At 44.9% G+C, this 20,627-nt stretch overlaps 1 protein-coding gene across 1 annotated transcript in view; it reads left to right on the top strand.

Moving 5' to 3' along the window:
• The first annotated feature begins 1,854 nt into the window (after positions 1-1,854).
• The window catches only part of pard6a (par-6 family cell polarity regulator alpha), a 118,067-nt gene continuing 99,294 nt past the window's right edge, over positions 1,855-20,627 (top strand). The window contains exons 1-2 of the mRNA XM_085991322.1: positions 1,855-2,088; positions 2,813-3,035. Of these exons, the coding sequence (XP_085847448.1) occupies positions 1,990-2,088; positions 2,813-3,035 (322 nt within the window). The 5' untranslated portion in view covers positions 1,855-1,989. The remainder of the gene's footprint in view (positions 2,089-2,812; positions 3,036-20,627) is intronic.

Genomic DNA, 20,627 nt, shown 5'->3' with positions numbered 1-20,627 from the left:
TAACTCGCACCAAGTCCCATTCACCCATCACCACTGTGCTCACTGCCCCCGTATCCTAACTCGCACCAAGTCCCGTTCACCCATCACCACTGTGCTAGCTGACCTACATTGGCTCCCAGTTGAGCAATGCCTCAATTTTTAAATTCTTATCCTTGTTTTCAAATCCCTCCATGGCCTCGCCCCTTCCTATCTCTGTAACTTCCTCCAGCCCTACAATCTCCCAAGACATCTGTGCTCCTCCAATTCTGGCCTCTTGACCATCCCTGATTTTAATCACTCCACCATTGGCGGCCGTGCCTTCAGCTGCCTCGGCTGTAAACACTGGAATTCCTTCCCTCAACCTCGCCACCTCTCTACCTTTAAGACACTCCTTACAACCTATCTCTTTGACCAAGCTTATTGGTCATCTGCTCTAATATCACCTTATGTGGCTTGGTGTCAAATTTTGTTTCATAACACTCCTGTGCTATGTTAAAGGCACTGTATAAATGCAAGTTGTTGTTGTTATTGTTTTACTTTCTTAACTTCCAAGAAATAAGTGGCCTCAATGTTCCTCCTACCAAAATTAACCACCTTTGCTATTTATCCATCCACTCTGCAAGCCTGTTCATGTCTTCCTGTATTTTGGTGCAGTCCACCTCATTATTAGCCTTACCCCTAATTTGGTATCTTCTGCAAATTTCAACACCATACCTCCAATTTTTGGGTCCAAATCATTTATGTATATGGTGAATAACAGTGGTCCCAACACAGATCCCTGTGGGTCACCTTTTCCCACTTTCTGCCAGTCCGATAAACTTCCTTTAACCCCTAACCTTTGTTTTCTGTTTTGTAACCATCTTTCAATCCATTCTTCTACCTAACACTGACTCCACACACCCTGACCTTTGTTGTGTCTCTTATGTGGCACCTTATCAAAGGCCCTCGGAAAGTCTATGTATAGCACATCTACCGCATTGCCCTTGTCTACTCTTTCTGTTACTTCATTAAAGAATTCACTGAGGTAGATTAAACATGGCCTTCCTTTTAGAAATGCATACTGAAGACTTTTTATTATATTCTCAGTCTCAGTCTTATGTTATCTGATCTTTTAGCAACAATTTAGTATCTTTCCTACCATTTATGTTAAGCTAACTGATCTATAGTTCCCTGGATTAGTTATATCTCCCTTTTTGAAGATAGGAATTACATTTGCTGTTTGCCAGTCCTCTGGCGCTCTCTTTTTCTAGTGATTTTTTTAGGTATGAATACTAGTGCCTCTGCTTTCTCCCTCCTAATTTCCTTGAGCATCCATGTGTGCAATCCATCTGGACCCGGAACTTTGTTCTCCTTAGGTTTGGCTAGTATCTCCTTTCTTTCTATCTTAACTGTTATATCTCTCTTGACTTCTTCTACTGTTGTCATTTCCTCTTTGCTGCCTCTTCAGTGAAAACGGAGGCAAAATATCTATTCGGTATCACCATTATTAGATTGTGCGCATTCATTACATTGCTATTTGTGGGATCTTGCTTTGTACAAACATGGCAGGTCACATTTGCCTTCACAATCTCTGCACTTCATGTATAAATCGTTATATGTGAAACGTTGCAAAAAGTCGTGACGAAGTGACATATAAATGCAGGTTCTCTTCTGATGTTTATTTGCATCGTTTCTAAAATGATTTGAACGTGGCAAGCACATCGCTTCATTCTTCACACATACCTACAACTGCGTGGTCTGAAAATCATTCTTTTGAACTGATCGCATCAATTACAATCGCGCGTTCTACTGTTGCCATCGTAACTTGACAGCAACATTCCAGATGGCGTCATAATGATACCTGTCCAGGCCCCGCCCCTGCCACCACAAGCAGCCATTCATGAATTTGAGGAGGCGGGAGCCGTCATCGCGCAGTGACGCTAGAGCCGGGCAGCGGGCAAGTGGTGCTCTTGCAGAAGTCAGTTCTATACGGTAACAGTGCAGCTACCTGCAGCGGAGGCTCAGCAGTGCATGGTTTACAGCTACCGCGGGAAACGCAGTGAGACCATGTCCAAACACCACAGGACACCCGCCAGAACTGTGGACAATATTGTCGAAGTGAAAAGCAAGGTAGAATTTGCTTATTAATTGGTTTCTTATGTAAGTTCAGCATTTCCCTCCATGCGAAACTGGCTTCCTATAGCCAACCCTATATATATCACCGTGAGATTTTTTGTTGTTGCAGTGATGTAAGGTGGTTCCGATTATGTAACAATGCAACAAAACGGGTCTCGGTTCTACCGATCGCTGTCCTCTGGATGTTTACCAGGGACTCTGTGTGTGTGTGTGTGTGTGTGTGTGTGTGATGTTCGCAACTGCGCACGGACCACGGTTGCTTGGGACGTGCTGCTCCCTGGGAGCGAATTGATCCGCTATTCATGTAAACAAACCACCTTCCTGAAAAAAAATCCAAGGCGTCTGCAATGGTTTGAGTCTGCCGGATTATATTGCTGCGGCTCTTTGGTTTTTCTGTCAATTCTCTTGCTTCCTCGGCCGACACTCTTTGAGCGACGGTGCCAGTTTCTCGCCATCATAATTCACACTATTGGATGTTAATATTGGAGCCATGTTTAATGATATTACGTATTGCAAAGAGTTTGACAGGCAGGGGTTCGCTCATAGGAATGGTATTACCCTTTACAAAATACATTATCAGGATTTTTTTAAACCGTATTTTGGAGCATTTGGGTTAGTGTAATTTATATTTTGATGAATTAGAAAGCTGGCTACTAACGTGTGTTGAAACGGGCAGGTGCTGCAAACTCTTCATTTTCCCAATTATTTATTTTCACAGTTCGATGCTGAATTCAGAAGATTTGCTCTAAAACGTTCAAATGTTGGAGGTTTTCAGGAATTTTACCAGCTGATTCAAGCTGTCCATCAGATCCCGTACGTGGACGTGTTGTTGGGATATACCGACATCCACGGGGATCTGCTGCCCATCAACAACGATGACAATTATCACAAAGCAGTGTCCTCTGCCAACCCTCTACTGCGAGTCATCATTCAGAGACGGGGTAAGTCCAAAACCTGGCAAACGGCAACCTTTCATTGCAACGCTGGTCGCCGGAGGTGTTTCGCTTAAAAATAATTTGCTCTTTCAAGATTTTAGGTGAGAGTAACGCGGAATCCGACAGTGGGCTAAATGTTCTAGGTAACGACGTGAAACTGCATTTACAGCGGCGGCTGGTGAGAGTCCGCTATTAATGTAATGTAATGTACCCTAATCACTTCTCACCCCAAATACACAGGGAACCTTGTAACCCAGGTCCGTCCGGGCTCTCAAAGGTCTTAGCTATGCAAGGAATCCGGTTAATCCTGACTGTTTGAAAGAACCAGAAGAACGAATGGCATTAGTGTGCAGTGCTATTTTTAACCAAATATTTCTCCATTATTCACTTTGGCTGTATATCTCTATATTTAGCACAAACAAGACGCAGTGACTCAGTGCTACCGGTGCCAGACTTGGGGATAAAAATGGCTGTGAAGTACAGATTTTATGAGACATGAACTAAGCGCCCAGATCTCTGACACTTATTGATTCGGTTACATGGGTTAAAATTTGTTCTTATTTTGAGGCTGGGGGAGTGACTCCCTGCAGGGTTGCTGGTTCCTGGTAAGATTAAGGAGGGCACTTTAAATCCAAAATGCTCCTCTTTGGCCCATTCTAATCATGATATCTCAAAGGTACCCAAATGCAACTGATCGAATGTTCACCCCATATCGAAAGTTAAATACTAGCCTTCATGGAGGAAGGATTCTTGCCTTTGTAATGTGCTGATATACAACTGCAATTTTCACTCTTCCCTCCTGCTCCTTGTGGAGTCTGTTGAGAGTGGATGAGATGGCTGAGCATACACAAATCAATTTCAGTGTGGACTACAAACTTCAAAACAATAAAATTACCTTTAAAAGATCTCCACTTTTAAATATCAATATAGTTTGGGGGAGAACAGAATTGTGGGGGTCTGCTGCTTTCAAGTGGCTCAGTGGTTGGCAATGTGCTCCAACAGGTGGGGCAGGTTAATGGTGTGGCCAATTATGCCTTAACGATACAACACAAACAGTATCATTTGAGAAGTTATTGCATGCACAGGCATAGTTGGTTTTTGACTACCTACTGTAGTTTGTGTGCAACAATATGTTATGGTGGTTTCAGGGCCCAAGAGCATCCTCCTTGCAACCCATGCATTGAGAATGGCTTTAGATTCAAAGTTGTGTGTGTATTCAACGGGGTTATTTAATCACTTACTTGGATCTTTTGATTGCTTAAGGATAATTGAATGGCATCTTGTTCTGAGGTGTAGCTGCAATTCCATTAGAAACCATGATTTGTATTTTATATCTTTGCCCTCTTGCTGTTGTCACTAACAGATCTCTCAACTGAAGGTAAATTCAGTGAGCAAAATTGTTTTAAATGAAAGTTTGATGTGAGGGAAGTAGAAAATATCCTACTACATAATGATGCTTAATGGCTCGAGCATTAGCTGTTTGGATGGAGGAGATTTTGAATATTTCTCTTGGAGACATTTAATGCTTTATATAACATGAACAAGTAAAATGTGATCCTTTTTTCAGGACCACTGAACCATGTTCTAATGGTATTTAAAGATGCTGCTCTGACTGAATAATAATTTTGTAGTGTTATCAGACTTGGCTTAGTCACTGACGAGTTAAACTGAAGACTCTTAACTTCATATTGGTAATATTTTGATTATAGCTTTATCGATTTAACCTAACACATTACAAGTAGTTTTTCTGTGTTTTTAATGAGACTGTTTATTGTTGCAGTGCTTTTCTGGTAGGTAAGCAAATGGCATGCTGCCAAGATTCAAGAATGCAATGGCAGATATTCAAGAAGCTTAAATGCTTGGATATAGTTGAGCAATGTTGATAAAGATATCAAATCCAGTACAGTATCCACGTATTCAGTGTTGAGTGAGCTAATTTTTGCAGACTGGTTTCTACTATCTGAAGTGGATATATTGCAAGGATTTTCTGGGAAAATGCAGAACAGGCTAGAAGGGGTTAACTTGAAGATCATTGCTTTCTCTGTACTAACATGGTTGTGCTGGCAAGGTGAATGATGAACTTTTCCCCTCTTTCCCCCCGAGATCATGCAATTAGAAAAGTCATAGAGAACAAATGTTTACTTGAACCAGTAAGCCTGAGTTTGATGAGCCTCCACAGCAAATGGTTTTTAAAAAGGTATTATATTAACTTATAAACCAAAAGAAAATGGCAAAAAATAGTGCTCTTACCAGCCCCATCCTGCAGACTGTGTTTACAGTTTAAAATGTGGAGTGTACAGGGCCTCTCGATTCTAACATATTGCCCCTTAAACCTGGGCTTGCAAGTTTATGCCAGGAATACAGAACTGCTGCAGCTGCACCCCAGTATTTTTCATCATTCCAAAACCTCCACATGGAATACCAGTGGCGATGCCAAAATGCTACTTCTGCCTGTGAAAGATTCCGTACCAGGCAGTTATCAACTGGAACCTTCTGTGCCACAATAAATCACCACAGTCAAGTTCATACACCACCCATCTGTGTGAGTTTCCCTCCTCCATGTTCACCTCCTTATGAAACCCTCAGACATTCTCTTTAAATGAATAGTTTTATGTCAATGTTCTAGTTGGCTTCAGCGGTACCTAATTTTACCATCTAATACTGTTTGTGCTATGATGACTAAATCTTGGACCATGTTTAATGACTGTTCCATTAAAATTATTACTTTTACTTTTTAGGAAAGTATATTTATACATTATTGGGCAAATTTAGCAAGAGCTAAAGTGTAACATTTACAAGATGCTTGGCACAATTTGGTAAATCATAGCAAATTGGAAAACTCAGGAATAACTAAAAAAAAATTATGGATCTAGGTTCATTCGTGTAGCTTGCTGATTGTGTGTCGTGCTTTGGGATGGTTTTTCTATTTTAATGTGTTAAAAGATGCTATATAAATGCAAGATGTTCTAGTTCTGGGATCAGGAAGTAATTGCATAAAGTGTAGCAGTGAGCCACAGTCATGAAGCAATTGTCTTTTAGCTTTTAGGAAATGTAGGTGATCCAAATTGAATGCTTGCTGATGCAAAGTGCCACAAGCTTGGTAACCTCTGACCTTTTAAAAGTGGATAGGACTCTGTCTTACAGTACGTCAGTTAGCTAGCTGGTAGCAATTCTGTATACATAAAATTCTGGTCAGCAAAAATGCTTTAATGTGTGCAGCTGACTTTGTTGATGTCTGCAGGATTAAATGTAGCTGTGTTCTCCTCCTCCTTCCCCCTCACTGCCCCATCACCCCATGCCAATTTACAATCTAGATGAATTACTGACTTGGAACAGTCCAATGTATGGACAGGTCCACAGACCTGGTCAATGTCGCCCCTTTGTTCTTGCAACAAGAGACCATGTCCACTAGTTTGTCTCACCCTTTTGTACAATTGTTTGGCCAAGAATGACACTTTTCCTTCAGGAGAAAATAGAGTATGAATGTAAATCATGACTTGCATTCTGAGTCTGGTCTTTGAGTCATGGTGTTATAGGAATGAAGCTGCTGGTCTACTAATTAATCAGTAATCTTTTTTAAATTAGCAGATTTGGTGGTTATCAATGAAAGCATTTAGTTAACCCTTCTATTTGTGAGGTACATTTGGAAGTGGGAAGGAAAAAATCTGCTTACATGGAGGTTTTAATGGAGTACAGTGTGAATTTTGACATTCGAATATGGGAAATTGCTGTGCAAGTAGTGAGTCTCTTGCTGGATTTAGAGGTTTATTTGGATTTGTTGACCTGTCAATGAGGGTTAGTGTTCCAAAATGTGATTCCTTTGTGTCCACGGGCAGATTTCTCAACCCTTCCTGACAATGCTTTGTACATAAAACTGTGACTGTGTGGAGTATGTTTTAAATATACTGCCATTGTTGTAAAACTGTCCATGTCGATGCTACCCAATATATACTACATATACAGAAAGATGCCCAGACTTCAAGGGTTAAGGTACGAGGTGAGATTACACAAATTAGGGTTGTATTCCCTAGAATTTAGAAGGTAAAGTGGGGATCTGATCGAAGTTTTCAGGATATTAAGGGGAACAGATAGGGTAGATAGAGAGAAACTATTTCCGCTGGTTGTGGATTCTAGGACTAGGGAGCATAGTCTATAAATTAGAGCCAGACCTTTCAGGAGTGAAATTAGGAAACACTTCTACTCACGAGTGGTAGAAGTTTGGAACTCTCTTCTGCAAATGGCAATTGATGCTAGATCAATTGTTAATTTTAAATCGGAGATTGATAGCTTTTTGTTAATCAAAGGTATTAAAGCCATGGTGTGGAGATGCAGGTGTTGGACTGGGGTGGACAAATGCAAGAAATCACAACACCAGGTTGTAGTCCAACAGCTTTATTTGAAATCACAAGCTTTCGGAGCGCTGCTCCTTCGTCAGGTGAAGTGGAGAGATGCATAAAAACACAGCTTATATAGTCAGAGAATAATGTCAGATGTTTACAGGTAATCTTTCTAACTGCCATTTATCACACCTCGGCAGAGAGATAATCACAGCAATCAAAGGTGTAAATGGTGTCCATTTACACCTTTGATTGCTGTGATTATCTCTCTGCCGAGGTGTGATAAATGGCAGTTAGAAAGATTACCTGTAAACATCTGACATTATTCTCTGACTATATAAGCTGTGTTTCTATGCATCTCTCCACTTCACCTGACGAAGGAGCAGCGCTCCGAAAGCTTGTGATTTCAAATAAAGCTGTTGGACTATAACCTGGTGTTGTGTGATTTCTTGCAAAGGTATTAAAGGATATGGGCCAAAGGCAGGTATATGGAGTTGGATCACAGATCAGCCATGATCTCGTCAAATGGCGGAACAGGCTCGAGGGGCTGAATGGCCTACTCCTGTTCCTATGTTTCTATCATGAGAAGCTTGTAAATTTATATCACTTACCCACACTGAAGTGAAAGGACTTGTTTTAGTTGATCTAATGGGCAGGAAGTCCAGTGAAACTGGTGTATATTAGAGACTTGGGGCTGGATTTTTCCAACCTCAGTGGGTCTGGGGCGGGTGACGTCCATGGTGTGTGTGGGGACCTGGCATCTGTCTTGATCCCGGCCTCCAACAAGATGTTACGATGATGGGTGCTTGTTAAGCCCGCTCTGCGAGGTTCCCGGCCAATTAATAGGAAGTGGGTCTGATGACGTCTTCTGATGATGCATCAGCAGCTGGTTTCCTTAAAGGGGCACAGAGCGGATTAAAACAGTGTTCTTAAACGGAGTATTTGGAAATTTGGAAAAAGTGGGAATTTCTGGTAAGTAGTAGATGTAAAAAGTGAAATTTAGTTTAACATTTAGATTTTAACCTAGAACTTTAAAAACTGTAGTTAACTGAAGCTGCCTGCCAGTGGCAGTTAACTGTCAGTCAGCGGTAAGTGTTTATCTTGAATAGGTGCTAATCCCCACCAGCAGAAAGGCAGAGTCAACACTGGGTGAGGCTCCTAGAGTATAAGAGTAAGCAGCTATATCTATATCTGATGCTGATGGAATAGATGGCAGGTGAGGTTGAGATGACAGAAGTAATGTCAATGTGGAGAGGTTGTTCCAAGGAGCTGACAGTGGATAGAGATTGCTCCAAACACTTCAAAAGTGCATAAAGCTCAAAAGTGGGTACCAAATACTGAAAGCTGAAGGTTCTGACATTGGAAAGTGACCATCTGTAAAATGGTAGGTTTTATACCACTTTTACAGCTGTCACCTAATGAAAGAAGTGGAGAGTTGTTCAGAACCCGACATACTTACCTGGCATGATCCCCGAGTGCCGGGAGCCTTGTGGAAAACTTGGGGGAAAAATGCTTTGTACCTGGTTAAAATGGTGATTTAAATTGCTTTAAACACCCTCTTTACCAGCACAATTGCATGACCCGCCGCTTAGTGCCGTGTCTGCAAAGCGCAGGCAGAGCCGGCACTAGGGAAACTCACAAAGGAAGTGGGTTTAGAGCGGGATACTGCCCCGCTGTCACTCTTGGATTTTGACAGCGGACCCGCCACCAAACCTGACCTGAGTGCTGGCAAAATTCAGCCCAATATATGCAATAAGCTATTTGAATAATATTAATGCTATTGTAAAGCTCTTAACAGGGTTTTATTTTAGATTTCCAGCATCTGGTATTTTGCTTTTGGTTCAGTTGAACGTGGGACTTTCCTGGTTTCTATGGTTCAGTTACTGAATAAACACTTTGAGCCATCTATTGATATCTTAATGTAGCACCCCTACTTTGCATTTCCCACAATATGCTGGCATTTCTAGGGTAGATGTCAATTTGTGTGTCTTTACTTCTCTTGGAGAATAGATGGACAAATATTGACTTGTCTAACTTCAGCATGTCTGTTGCACTTAACTCTTCCTGTGGATTTATATCCTACTGTCTAAGTGAGACCTGGCGGGCAGGGGAAGGCCAGCTCAAGGAGCAAGGTGGTGGCTACACCTTCTTCTGGAAAGGCAAACCTGAAGAAGAACGCTGCCTCCATGGGGTAGGCTTCGCCATAAAAAATGAACTGGTTGGGCGTCTCACAGACTCTCCTAGCAGTATAAATGAGCGCCTCATGACTCTTCGACTCACCCTAGCCCGGAACCAGTGCGCTACAGTCATCAGTGTGTACACCCCAACACTGGAAGCCAAAGAGGAATTCTACTCCAGCCTCGAACAATCCCTGTCCCGAGTCCCAACGGGTGACAAGCTGATCCTCCTTGGCAATTTTAACACCAGTGTTGGAAAGGACATAGACCTCTGGGGAGGTGTGATTGGCAGAGAGAGGGTAGGGAAAGCCAACTCCAATGGTACCCACCTCCTGTCAAAATGCTCAGAACATGGCCTTGTCATAACCAACACCTTGTTCTGTCAGAGACAAGTACAAGGCTTCATGGCAGCACCCTCGCTCCAAGCACTGGCATCTGCTGGACTACATCATCCGAGCGAGGGACCGCAAGGATGTCCGCATCACCCGCGCCATGATAGGAGCTGATGACTGCTGGACAGACCGCCGCCTAATCCGCTCTGTCATCTCCATCAATGTAGCCCCAAAACAGCGGTGGCAACAGAAACAATGCTGCAGGAAAATTTATGCTGGAGCACTCAAAGACCCTGCCAAGAAAGCCCTATTCAGCCTGCGCCTCACAAACAACCTGACGACTCCCAGTGATGCAGAGACAGAGTGTCCACAGCGCCTGGTCTGCACTCAAGGCCTCCATAATCAGCACCTGTGAAGAGACACTCGGTCACTCGACCAGGAAACACCAAGACTGGTTCGATGAGAACGACCAGGAGATCCAGGAGCTAATAAGCCGCAAGCGCAAGGCATTCCTGATCTAGAAACAGCAACAGAACTCGAGAGCAAGAAAGCAGCTCTACAGACGCCTGAAGGCAGAGGTCCAACAAAAAACTCGCGACCTAAAGAACAGATGGTGGGTGGAGAAGGCGCAGGAGATCCAGCAGCTAGCCGACAATCATGGCGTGCGTGGATTCTTTAGCGCAGTCAAGACCATCTACGGCCCAAGGCCCTACCCCACTGCGTGCCAAGAACGGAGAGGTACTCATCAAGGACAGAGGCGGTCAGTGCCCGCTGGAAGGAGTACTTCGAAGATCTCCTTAACCGCGACTCTCTTCGACGCGAGTGTCCTCAATTCCATCCCACAGCATGCTACCCACCACCATCTCTGCACAACCCAATTCAATTCAATTCCATTTTATTTGCCATATGTAACCAGTACTAGTACAAGTACAATGGAATGCTTACTCCCTGTAGGGACACGCCAGCTATTCTTACAGCGCCGTGTTCAGAAAGTCAGTTCAATGGCTTCCAGTGGGAGCACGATGTCCCTCAGCCGCTCCGTCCTCCTCGTCACAGTGGCTGCCTCCTCACTGTTGCTGGCTCCACGTGTGGTGGCCTGCTTCTCCTGCTCATGATCTGACCTCTGGCCACCATGCCCGGCTCCACTCCTCCCAGTCGCACTGCGAGCTTCCTGCCATGGAGCTGCCGGCCGATGTGCTGCAGCGGGTCGTCGTGGCTGCTGCTCGTTGCGCTGCGCTGCTTCCACCCGACTCGCCGAACACCTCATCTGGATGTGACTGCTCCAGTCGCCGCGGCCGCCTCGTCGCCGGCTCCACGGTCCGATGGCCCGGGGCCTGCTTCTCCCGCTCACGGTCCGGCCTCTGGCCGCCATGCTCGGCTCCCCTCCTCCCAGTCGGAATGCCTTCCCGCCGAGGAGCTGCCGGCCGACGTGCTCCAGCGGGTCGTCGTGGCTGCTGCTGCTGCTCGCCACGCTGCGCTGCCTCCGCCCGACTCGCCGAACACTTCGCTCCGGTTGCGGGAGCGAGCGGCGAGAGTGGGCCACCCGAAGCAGGGAGAGCGCGCTAGCACCGGACCGTCTCGGCCGCCATCTTGACTCGCCACTACCCCCAGCCTGGCATGAGGTTGAAAAGGCCATCCGACAACTGAAGAACAACAAGGCCTCGAGTAGATGGAATCGCTGCCGAGGCACTAAAGTATGGCGGCGAAGCACTACTGGTGTGAATTCATGAACTCATTTCTCTTATCTGGAAGGAGGAGAGCATGCCAGGGGATCTGAGATGCCGTAATTGTGACCATCTTCAAGAAAGGTGACAAGTCTGATTGTGGTAATTAGAGGAGTTTCCCTGCTGTCTGCCACAGGGAAAGTCATTATAAGAATCCTCCTTAATCGCCTTCTCCCAGTGGTCGAAGAGCTCCTCCCAGTGTTGCAATGCTGATTCCACCCACTAAAGGGCACAATGGACATGATCTTCACCGCACGTCAATTACAAGAGAAATGCAGGGAACAGCACCAACCGCTGTACATGGCCTTCTTTGATCTCACAAAGGCCTTCGACACTCAACCGTGGGGGATTATGGAGTGCCCTCCTCAAATTCGGCTGCTCTCGAGTTTGACACCATCCCCCACCTGTTTCACGACGACATGCAAGCTGTGATCCTGACCAACGGTTCCACCACAGGCCCAATTCACGTATGAACCGGGGTCGAACAAGGCTATGTCATCGCACCAATGCTCTTCTCGATCTTCCTTGCTGCAATGCTCCATCTCGCCCTCAGTAAACTTCCCACTGGAGTGGAGCTAATTTACAGAACAAACAGGAAACTGTTCAACCTCTGTTGCCTCCAGCCCAGATCCAAGGTCGTCCCATCCTCTGTCGTCGAATTACAGTATGCAGACGCGCTTGCGTCTGCGCTCACTCGGAGATCGAACTCCAAACCATCGTCAACACCTTCACCGAAGCGTACAAGAGCATAGGCCTTACACTAAACATCCATAAGACAAAGGTCCTCTACCAACCTGCCCCTGCCACACAGTACTGCTCCTCCCCGATTATCAAAATCCACGACAAGGTCTTGGACAACGTGGACCACTTTCCATACCTCGGGAGCCTACTGTCAACAAGGACAGACGTCTGCGACAAAGTCCAACACCGCCTTCAGTGTGCCAGTGCAGCCTTCGGTCGCCTGTGGAAGAGAGTGTTTGAAGACCAGGACCTCAAACCCGGCACTAAGCTCATGGTCTACAGAGCAGCAGTGATACCCGCCCTGCTGCATGCCTCAGACATGGACCATGTACAGCAGGCACCTCAAAGCACTGGAGGGGTACCACCAGCGCTGCCTCTGCAAGATCCTGCAAATCCATTGGCAGGATAGGCGCACTAACGTCAGTGTTCTTGCTCAGGCCAACATCCCCAGCATCAAAGCTTTGACCACGCTCAATCAGCTCCGATGGACGGGTCACATTGTCCGCATGCCCGATACGAGATTCCCAAAACAAGCGCTCTACTCGGAGCTCTGACATGGCAAGAGAGCCCCAGGTGGGCAGAGGAAACGCTTCAAGAACACCCTCAAAGCCTCCTTGAAAAAGTGTAACATCCCCATCGACAGCTGGGAATCCCTGGCCCAAGACTCCACCAAGTGGAGGAGAAGCATCTGGGAAGGCGCCGAACACCTAGAGTCCTTTCGGGAGCAAGTGGAAGCCAAGTGCAAGGAGTGCACGTTAACCCAAGCACCCCACCCACCGTCTGCCCCACCTGTGACAGACAGTAGGTCCCGCATTCGACTCATCAGTCACCTGCAAACTCATTCATTCTTAATGTGGAAGCAAGCCATCCTCGGTTCCGAGGGAATGCCTAAGAGATATCCTACTGTCTTCAAATTAGAAGATTCAAATTATTTATTTTTACTCATTTGTGTGCTGTTGTTGGTATTGAGCACTGCAACATTATGTAAGATCAGTTTAGTGTAAACTACCTTCTGAGCTATTGTGTAAGGGTTGCATTGTTAAATTGTGACTTGAGAAGTGGTCTGAGGTAAAAACAGAAAATGCTGGAAATACTCAGCAGGCCAGGCAGCATCTGTGGACAGTGAAACACTTAACGTTTCAGGTCGATGACCTTTCTTCAGAACTGGAAAAAGTTAGAGATGTAACCGATTTATAAGCAAGTGTAGGTGGGGGGAGGAAAGAACAAAAGTGAAGGTCTGTGATTGGGTGGAAGTCAGGAGTGATTAAATGACAAAAGTTAGGATCATACAAAGCAAAAGGAGATGGTAATGGGACAAGTAAAGAAACAAAAGATGAGTCTAAAGAGGTTTAATGGGAATGGCAGACTCATCAACAGCTACCATGTGAAAAAATAGGGGCAGAGGTTATAGTCTGAAATTGTTGAACTGAGTCTAGAAGGCTGTAAAGTGCCGAATCGAAAGATGAGGTGCTGTTCCCTGAGCTTACGTTGAGCTTTGTTGGAACAGTGTACGAGACCGAAAGAGTGGGAGTGGAGCGGAGAATTAAAGTGACAGGCAACCGGAAGGTCGGGGTCATGCTTATGCACTGAATGGAGGTGTTCCGCAAAGCGGTCACCCAATCTACGTTTGGTCTCCCCAATGTAGAGGAGACAGCATTGTGAGCAGTGAATACAGTATACTAAATTGTAAGGTGTTGCATCTCCTGCGCTTGCACAGGAAGGTGCCGTGGGAAGGGGAGGGGGTGTTGGGGGTGATTGAGGAGTGGACCAGGGTGTCAGAGAGCAGTCCCTTTTGGAATGCTGAAAGGGGATGGGAAGATGTGTTTGGTGGTGGGAGCATGCTGGAGGGCGATCTGTTGAATGTGGACACCGGTGGGGTGAAAGGTGAGTACAAGGGGAACCCTATTGTGGATCTGGGAGGGAGGAGAAGGGGTGAGAGCAGAAGTGCGGGAAATTGAATGGACATGGTCGAGGGCCATATCAGCTACAGTAGAGGGGAAATCCTTGGTTGAGGGGGGGAAAAGGAAGACATAGCTAAAGGACTAGTATGGAAGGTGGCAGCATCAGAACAGATGCGACGGAGAAACTGGGAGAATGGATTATAGTCCTTGCAGGAAGTGGGCTGGGAGGGAGTGTAGTCCAAGTAGCTGTGGGAGTCAGTGGGCTTATAGTGGATGTTTGTCGATGGCCTATCCTCAGAAATGGAGACAGAAGTCGAGGAAGGGAAGAGTTGGAGACATGGGAAGGGTGGGAATTGGAAGCAAAATGAATGAAATTTTCTAATTCAGGGTGAGAGCAGGAAACCACACCGATAGTCATCAATGTACAAGGGAAAAGAAGTGTGAGGACACCTGAGTAGGACTGGAACAAAGAATGTTCCACATATCCCACAAAAAGGCAGACCTAACTAGGACCCATGTGGGGTCCCATAGCAACACCTAATTTGGAGGAAGTGAGTGGAGTCAAAGAAGTTGTTGTTCAATGTGCGAACAAGTTCAGCCAGGTGGAGGAGGGTGGTGGTGGATGGGGACTGTTTGGGCCTCTGTTCAAGGAAGAAGTGGAGCGCCCTCAGGCCATCCTGGTGGGGGATGGAGGTGTAGAGTGATTGGATGTCCATAGTGAAAAGGAGACAGTTGGGGCTAGGAAACTGGGATAACAACAGAAAATGCTGGAAAAACTCAGCAAGTCAGGCAACATCCGTGGAGAGAAATTTGAGTTGACGTTTCGGGCTTGACCCTTCTTCAAAACTGGAGAGAAAAGGAACTAGATCGAAGGCAGGGCTGCGATCGGACAAAAGAATAAAAGAACCAAGAGAAGTAAAAGAGATTAGAAGCTAGACGAGATGGTAATAGGCTGTGATTAGGTGTAAAGTGTGCTGGCAGGGCAAAAGATAGCTGCCAGGTGTGAGAGAGAAACAAAAGGAAAGGGGGGGGGGGGGGAAAGGAAAGGAGTGGAAAAATATAAGTGAAAATGAAATAGGGGCCGAGGTTATGATCTGAAATTGTTGAACTCGATATTGAGACCGGAAGGCTGCAGACTGCCTAATCGGAAGATGAGGTGCTGTTCCTCGAGTTTACGTTGAGCTTCCGTGGAACAGTACAAGAGGCCAAGGACGGTGAGGTCCGAGTGGGAATGGAGCGGTGAATTGAAATGACAGGCGACCGGAAGCTCGGGGTCACCCTTACGGACTGAACGGAGGTGTTCCGCAAAGGAAACTGGGAACTGTTAGTGGCGGAGGGTGTCTGAAGAGTCACGGATGTATGTGGGAAGAGATTGGACAAGGCGGGAAAAAATAGTTGAGCGAGGAAGAAATCAGTTCTGTGAGGGAAGAACAGGCTGAAACAATGGGTCTACCAGGGCAGTCCTGGTTGTGGATCTTGGGAAGGAGTTAAAAGTGGGCAGTGCGGGGTTGGGGAACTGAGGTTGGCGGCTGTGGAGGAAAGATCTCCAGAGGAGATGAGGTCAGTGACAGTCTTTGAAACGATGGCTTGATGTTTGGTAGTGGGTCATGGTCCGGGGATGGTAGGAGGAGGTGTCGGAGAGTTGGCGTTCAGCTTCTGCAAGGTAGAGGTTGGCTCGCCAAACAGTGCCACCCTTGTCAGCAGGTTTAATGGTGATGGGGTTGGATCTGAGATAACGGAGTGCTGCAAGTTCAGAGGGAGGTAGGTTGAAATGAGTGAGGGATGCAGAGAAATTGAGACTGCTGATGTCACGTCAGCAGTTCGCAATGAAAAGATCTAGAGGGTAAGAGGCCAGAAGGAGGGGTCCAGGTAGAATGAGAATTCTGAAAGCGGGAGAAAGGGTCCGCTGTGCGGGGGAAGACTCCTGGCCAAAGAAGTGGGCACGGAGACGAAGGCGACAGAAAAAGATCTCCACGTCGTGCCGCGCTCTCAATTCATTGAGGATGGGGCATAAGGGGATGAAGCTCAGGCCATTGCGGAGGACTGATCGTTTGGGGTTAGAGGAGATGGTGAAAACGTGACGGGGGTGAGATTGGAAGAAGGGATGGTGTCGGAGGAAAGTGAAGGGGAAGAAGGTTCTGGAGGGGCGTTGGTGTCCAAGAGTTGTTGAAGCTTGCGATCCTTGACACCTGAAAGAGAGAATTTTTTGTTAAAGCAAAGGATGAAATGGCACTGTGGACAAGGACCGTTTTGAGATAGTCAGTGCTGCTGAAGAAAGAGGTAGAGAGCGTGCATGTGGCGGCACATGGCGTTGAGCGTGGATCTCGGGATGCGGCAAGAGCAGTGGTTCAAGGAACACTGAATATCTTGGATATCTGTAATCCTGGATGGATCAAAACATGAAGGGTGGAATTTCAGTTGGAATCCACATGGAATAAGTCTGAGCTGGAGACAGTTGCTGAGGAAAGAGATGTGTCTGTGAAAGCGAGTTTTGTTAGATACCTGATCAAACACGAGAAGGGAAACGGAAAGCCATGAAGATGAACAAGGTAAAAGAGACCAACGGAAATCCCGTCTGAGAGAAGAGCAGAACTTCTCTTCTAGGAATACCCACCTTGAAGTGGCAGTGACCCAAACACTAATACAAACGCAAAATACTGCGGATGCTGGAAATCTGAAATAACAATAGAAAATGCTGGAAATACAGCAGGTCAAACAGCATCTGTGGAGGGAGAGAAACAGTTAATGTTTCAGATCGATGACCTTTCGTCCAAACTAGAAAAAGTGATCTGAGGTGTCCAATTCCTATTGTATGGGCAAATATTTCATCTGAGCTGTAAAACCGGTTCCATTTGGCTTATAAATAAACTGACATTTTAGCTAATTCAGTATGAGGGGGGAAAAACACCCGTATCAGTGATAATTGTCCAGTTAGTCTTGATGAGATCTTGTAAAGTTCCTTGCTAAGCGAAGGGATGTCTGTGCTGTACGCACAATTGCTTCAAAACCGCGTGCAAAAAATCTGTTTATGTTTGGGAGTGCAAGTCTCCTTGTAAAATTTCTCTACTTGATTGCTTGATGCTGATCAGCTGTAATCTCTTGGGGAGGGTTTCTTTTCATGGTTAGGAGTGGGGGTGGTTAGTGACAGACCAGAACTGCTTTTATACTGAGCTGTGTTGGTGCTACTGGGTCCAATGCAGACATTGGCAGACCCAAACATCAAAGTAAACTTGTCAACTTTGCTAAGACTGGCTGCTAGCAAGACTTTTAAAGAAAAAAGCTAGTCTTTCTAAGATGCTAGTCTTGGCAAACCTGACTAGATTGCTTTGGGGTTGCTGACTGCATTAGCATGGCACTTAACCCAATATAAAAGCAGCTTCTAGTTACACTACACCTTTAGTACACCTTGAGATTTGTGAAGGGTAGGTCATGTCTGACTAATTATAGTTGAATTTTTTCAGGCAGTCATTGATAGGGGAGTATCAATGGATGTTGTCTATATGGACTTTCCAGAAGACATTTGATGAGGTTCCACAGTAGGTTATGAGCAAACATTGGAAGTTGCCTTGTGACGTGGGTTGGGAGGCCAAAGTAGGGATAAAGATATTGTTTTCTGGCGGGATGTGACGCGTGGTGTTCCCCAGGGATCTGTACTGCGGCCTAGCTTTTCATCATATATATTAATGAGTTGTATATCCAGGTTTACAGATGACACCAAGTTGGAAGGCACAGTAAGTTGTGTGGATGGGAGCAGGAAGTTACAATGGGACATAAACAGACTAAGTAGGCAAAACTATGGTAGACTGAGGTCAATGTGCAGTCATCCACTTTGAATCTGACAAATCGGAATATTTCTTAATGGTGGTAGACTAGGAGCTGTAAAGGAGCAAAGGATACATCGACAAAGGGATGTCCATGTACATATCACTAAAAGCTGGAATACAGGTACAAAAAGTAATAAAAGTCTAATGGAGTTTGGCCGATATCAAGGGGGTTGGAATTCAAAAATGAGGATTAATGAGTTGGATGAAGCAATAGAGAGTTAGAAATCCAAGTTTGCAGATGACAGTAAGTTATGAGGTTGGAATACAAAAGTGAGGCATTATGCTTCAGTTGTACAGAGCCTTTGTCAGACCCCATCTAGAGTACTGCCTTCTGTTTTGGGCACCGCACCTCTGAGAAAGATGTATTGGAGAAGGTGCAGCGCATAATCACCAGGGCTGATTGAGGACAGATTGTGTAAAACTTGGTTTGTATTCCCTTGAGTTTAGAAGGTTGAAGAGTGATCTCATTGAAGTGTTTAAAATGATAAATAAATTTGAAAGGGTAGATAGATACAGAGAAACTGTTTCCTTTGATGGGGGAATCTCGGAACATGAGGGCATAATCTTAAAATTAGAGCTCGGTCATTTAGAAATGAAATCAGGAAGCACTTTTCCACTTGAATGGTAGTGGAAATTTGGAACTCGCTCCCCCAAAAGACTGTGGATGCTGGGTTAGTTGAAATTTTCGAGGGATATGAAGCAGTCGAGTAAATGAAATTGAGGTTTGAATCAGCCATGATCTGACTGGCCGAACAGGCGCAAAACTGGAGTATTTTAAACCCCAAGTGAATTTTGCTTTTGCATTCAAACCAATTACAATTAAACATAAAATAGCTCTCCTCAGTGAAGCATTGTTTTGAATAGTTGACCCATTTCTAAGCTAGATGAATCCTGTGTAAATACAGAAGGTAAATGAATGTGAATTTACTGTTAACATCAGGAACTTTTACTGTGGAGCTTGGGTTTCAGGAGATGAGTGACCTACATGCTATACTCTCCCCAATTTACTTTGTCATCTGCAACCACTCTTGCTGTAGGCCTAGTTGGAAGCTGGTTACTGACTCCGAGACCCACAAGATTGTTTTCTGGTTTCCACAACTGCATATGCATGAACTGGGGAGCTTAGCAAGAATCCCAGTCATCATATTTAACATCAACAGTAGTCTTTCATATCCTATTTTCTCACATCCTATTTTTTTAAGATAACATCCCCATGATAATATAGGGCAGGCCTGGGAATCAACAGTGTGGCATCCACAGCCCATTGACTTGTGGAGCCAATTCTGTACGATTTAGCAGGTAAATACAAATGGCATCAAATCTGATTTGGCTAGTGATAGCCACAAAAATATAAGTCTTTACCTAATGAGATGAGACTATTAGTCCTTTGTGGTACTATCATACCTTTGTTGTATAATTTGAGGATAAGTGCCACGCTGAAATCTTCTGTAAGTGTAGTTATATGGTTCCTATCACTGTCACACAAAATTCATGCTGGTATGAATGAGTGAGTCATCTCTGGTTTCTACATTCATATATTTTGTGTTCAGTTACTGTACAGTACAGTCAAAATGTCGAGTGGTTTCACTGGTAAAATTTGTATTATTTCTAACTAATTTACATAAATCAAATCAAAATGTTTCAACTAGAACCAATCTTGGCACAGATTTGACTGCATGCTTTTTAGACTGTAAGCACATACATTGTACCAGTAGTGTGAAATTGCCAAAGAATCAAACAGCTGGTATAATTGAACTGCCTTTGAGAGGTTTTTGTTATGGGCATTGGAGGCCAGTATTACTGTCATTGTGGTATATAATGTCATTCACTATGTCTTGGTGAGATGGTGAAACCTTTGGTAGTGGAACTGTAGGGTTTTGGTTGAGTGAAATAATAATGGAACATATCCCTCTTTTAAATGATGGTGATGGGTAAAATTCATTTGTCATCTCTGGATGATTCCTGATGAGATTCTGATTGTCTTTAATCAGAGTATATTAATTAACAAGATGATGTGGATTTATGTGGGATATCTATACTTTTCCCCCAACTGGTGGTGATGTTGAAATATATCAAAGGAAAGAGGGTGCCAGTTCTTGCCAGGATATAGGTTTTGGCGCATTTATGTGAAATGGATTTCAGCCGATGAACCTTCATTGTCAGCCTACCGAAAGCCTGGCTTGTACTGACACACATAGTATGAATTGAATCCAGGAATCAATATGGGCAGCTGGCAATCAACAAATCCTGACCTGCTGTTTCAAATTGCTAGCTGCAAAATTCAGATGGTTAATTTTTGCTGGTTACAGATATATCGGAGAAGCAGAAGGAACAATTATAGTGGAACAAGTTTGGATTTAATTGCTTTTTTTAAACCCATCACTGCTCAAGCGAGGGGGAGGGGGATGGGGAAGTACCTGACTGGCAGGCTATATGAAAATTGGGAATAAAATTCAATTTTGCTTCCAGGAAAATAAGCCCCTCCCCCCAAATGAAAATGGATATTTAGATTGTCACATTGACCATGTAACTGCACAGGCCAGTTCGCCACTGCTGCAAAAA

This window comes from Somniosus microcephalus, chromosome 6 (assembly GCF_052327205.1).
Source record: "Somniosus microcephalus isolate GS21.2 chromosome 6, FLI_Smic_1.0, whole genome shotgun sequence".
Lineage (NCBI taxonomy): Eukaryota > Metazoa > Chordata > Chondrichthyes > Squaliformes > Somniosidae > Somniosus > Somniosus microcephalus.
Note: the sequence above shows the minus strand (reverse complement) of the source record. Positions and strands in the feature narration are given on the sequence as shown.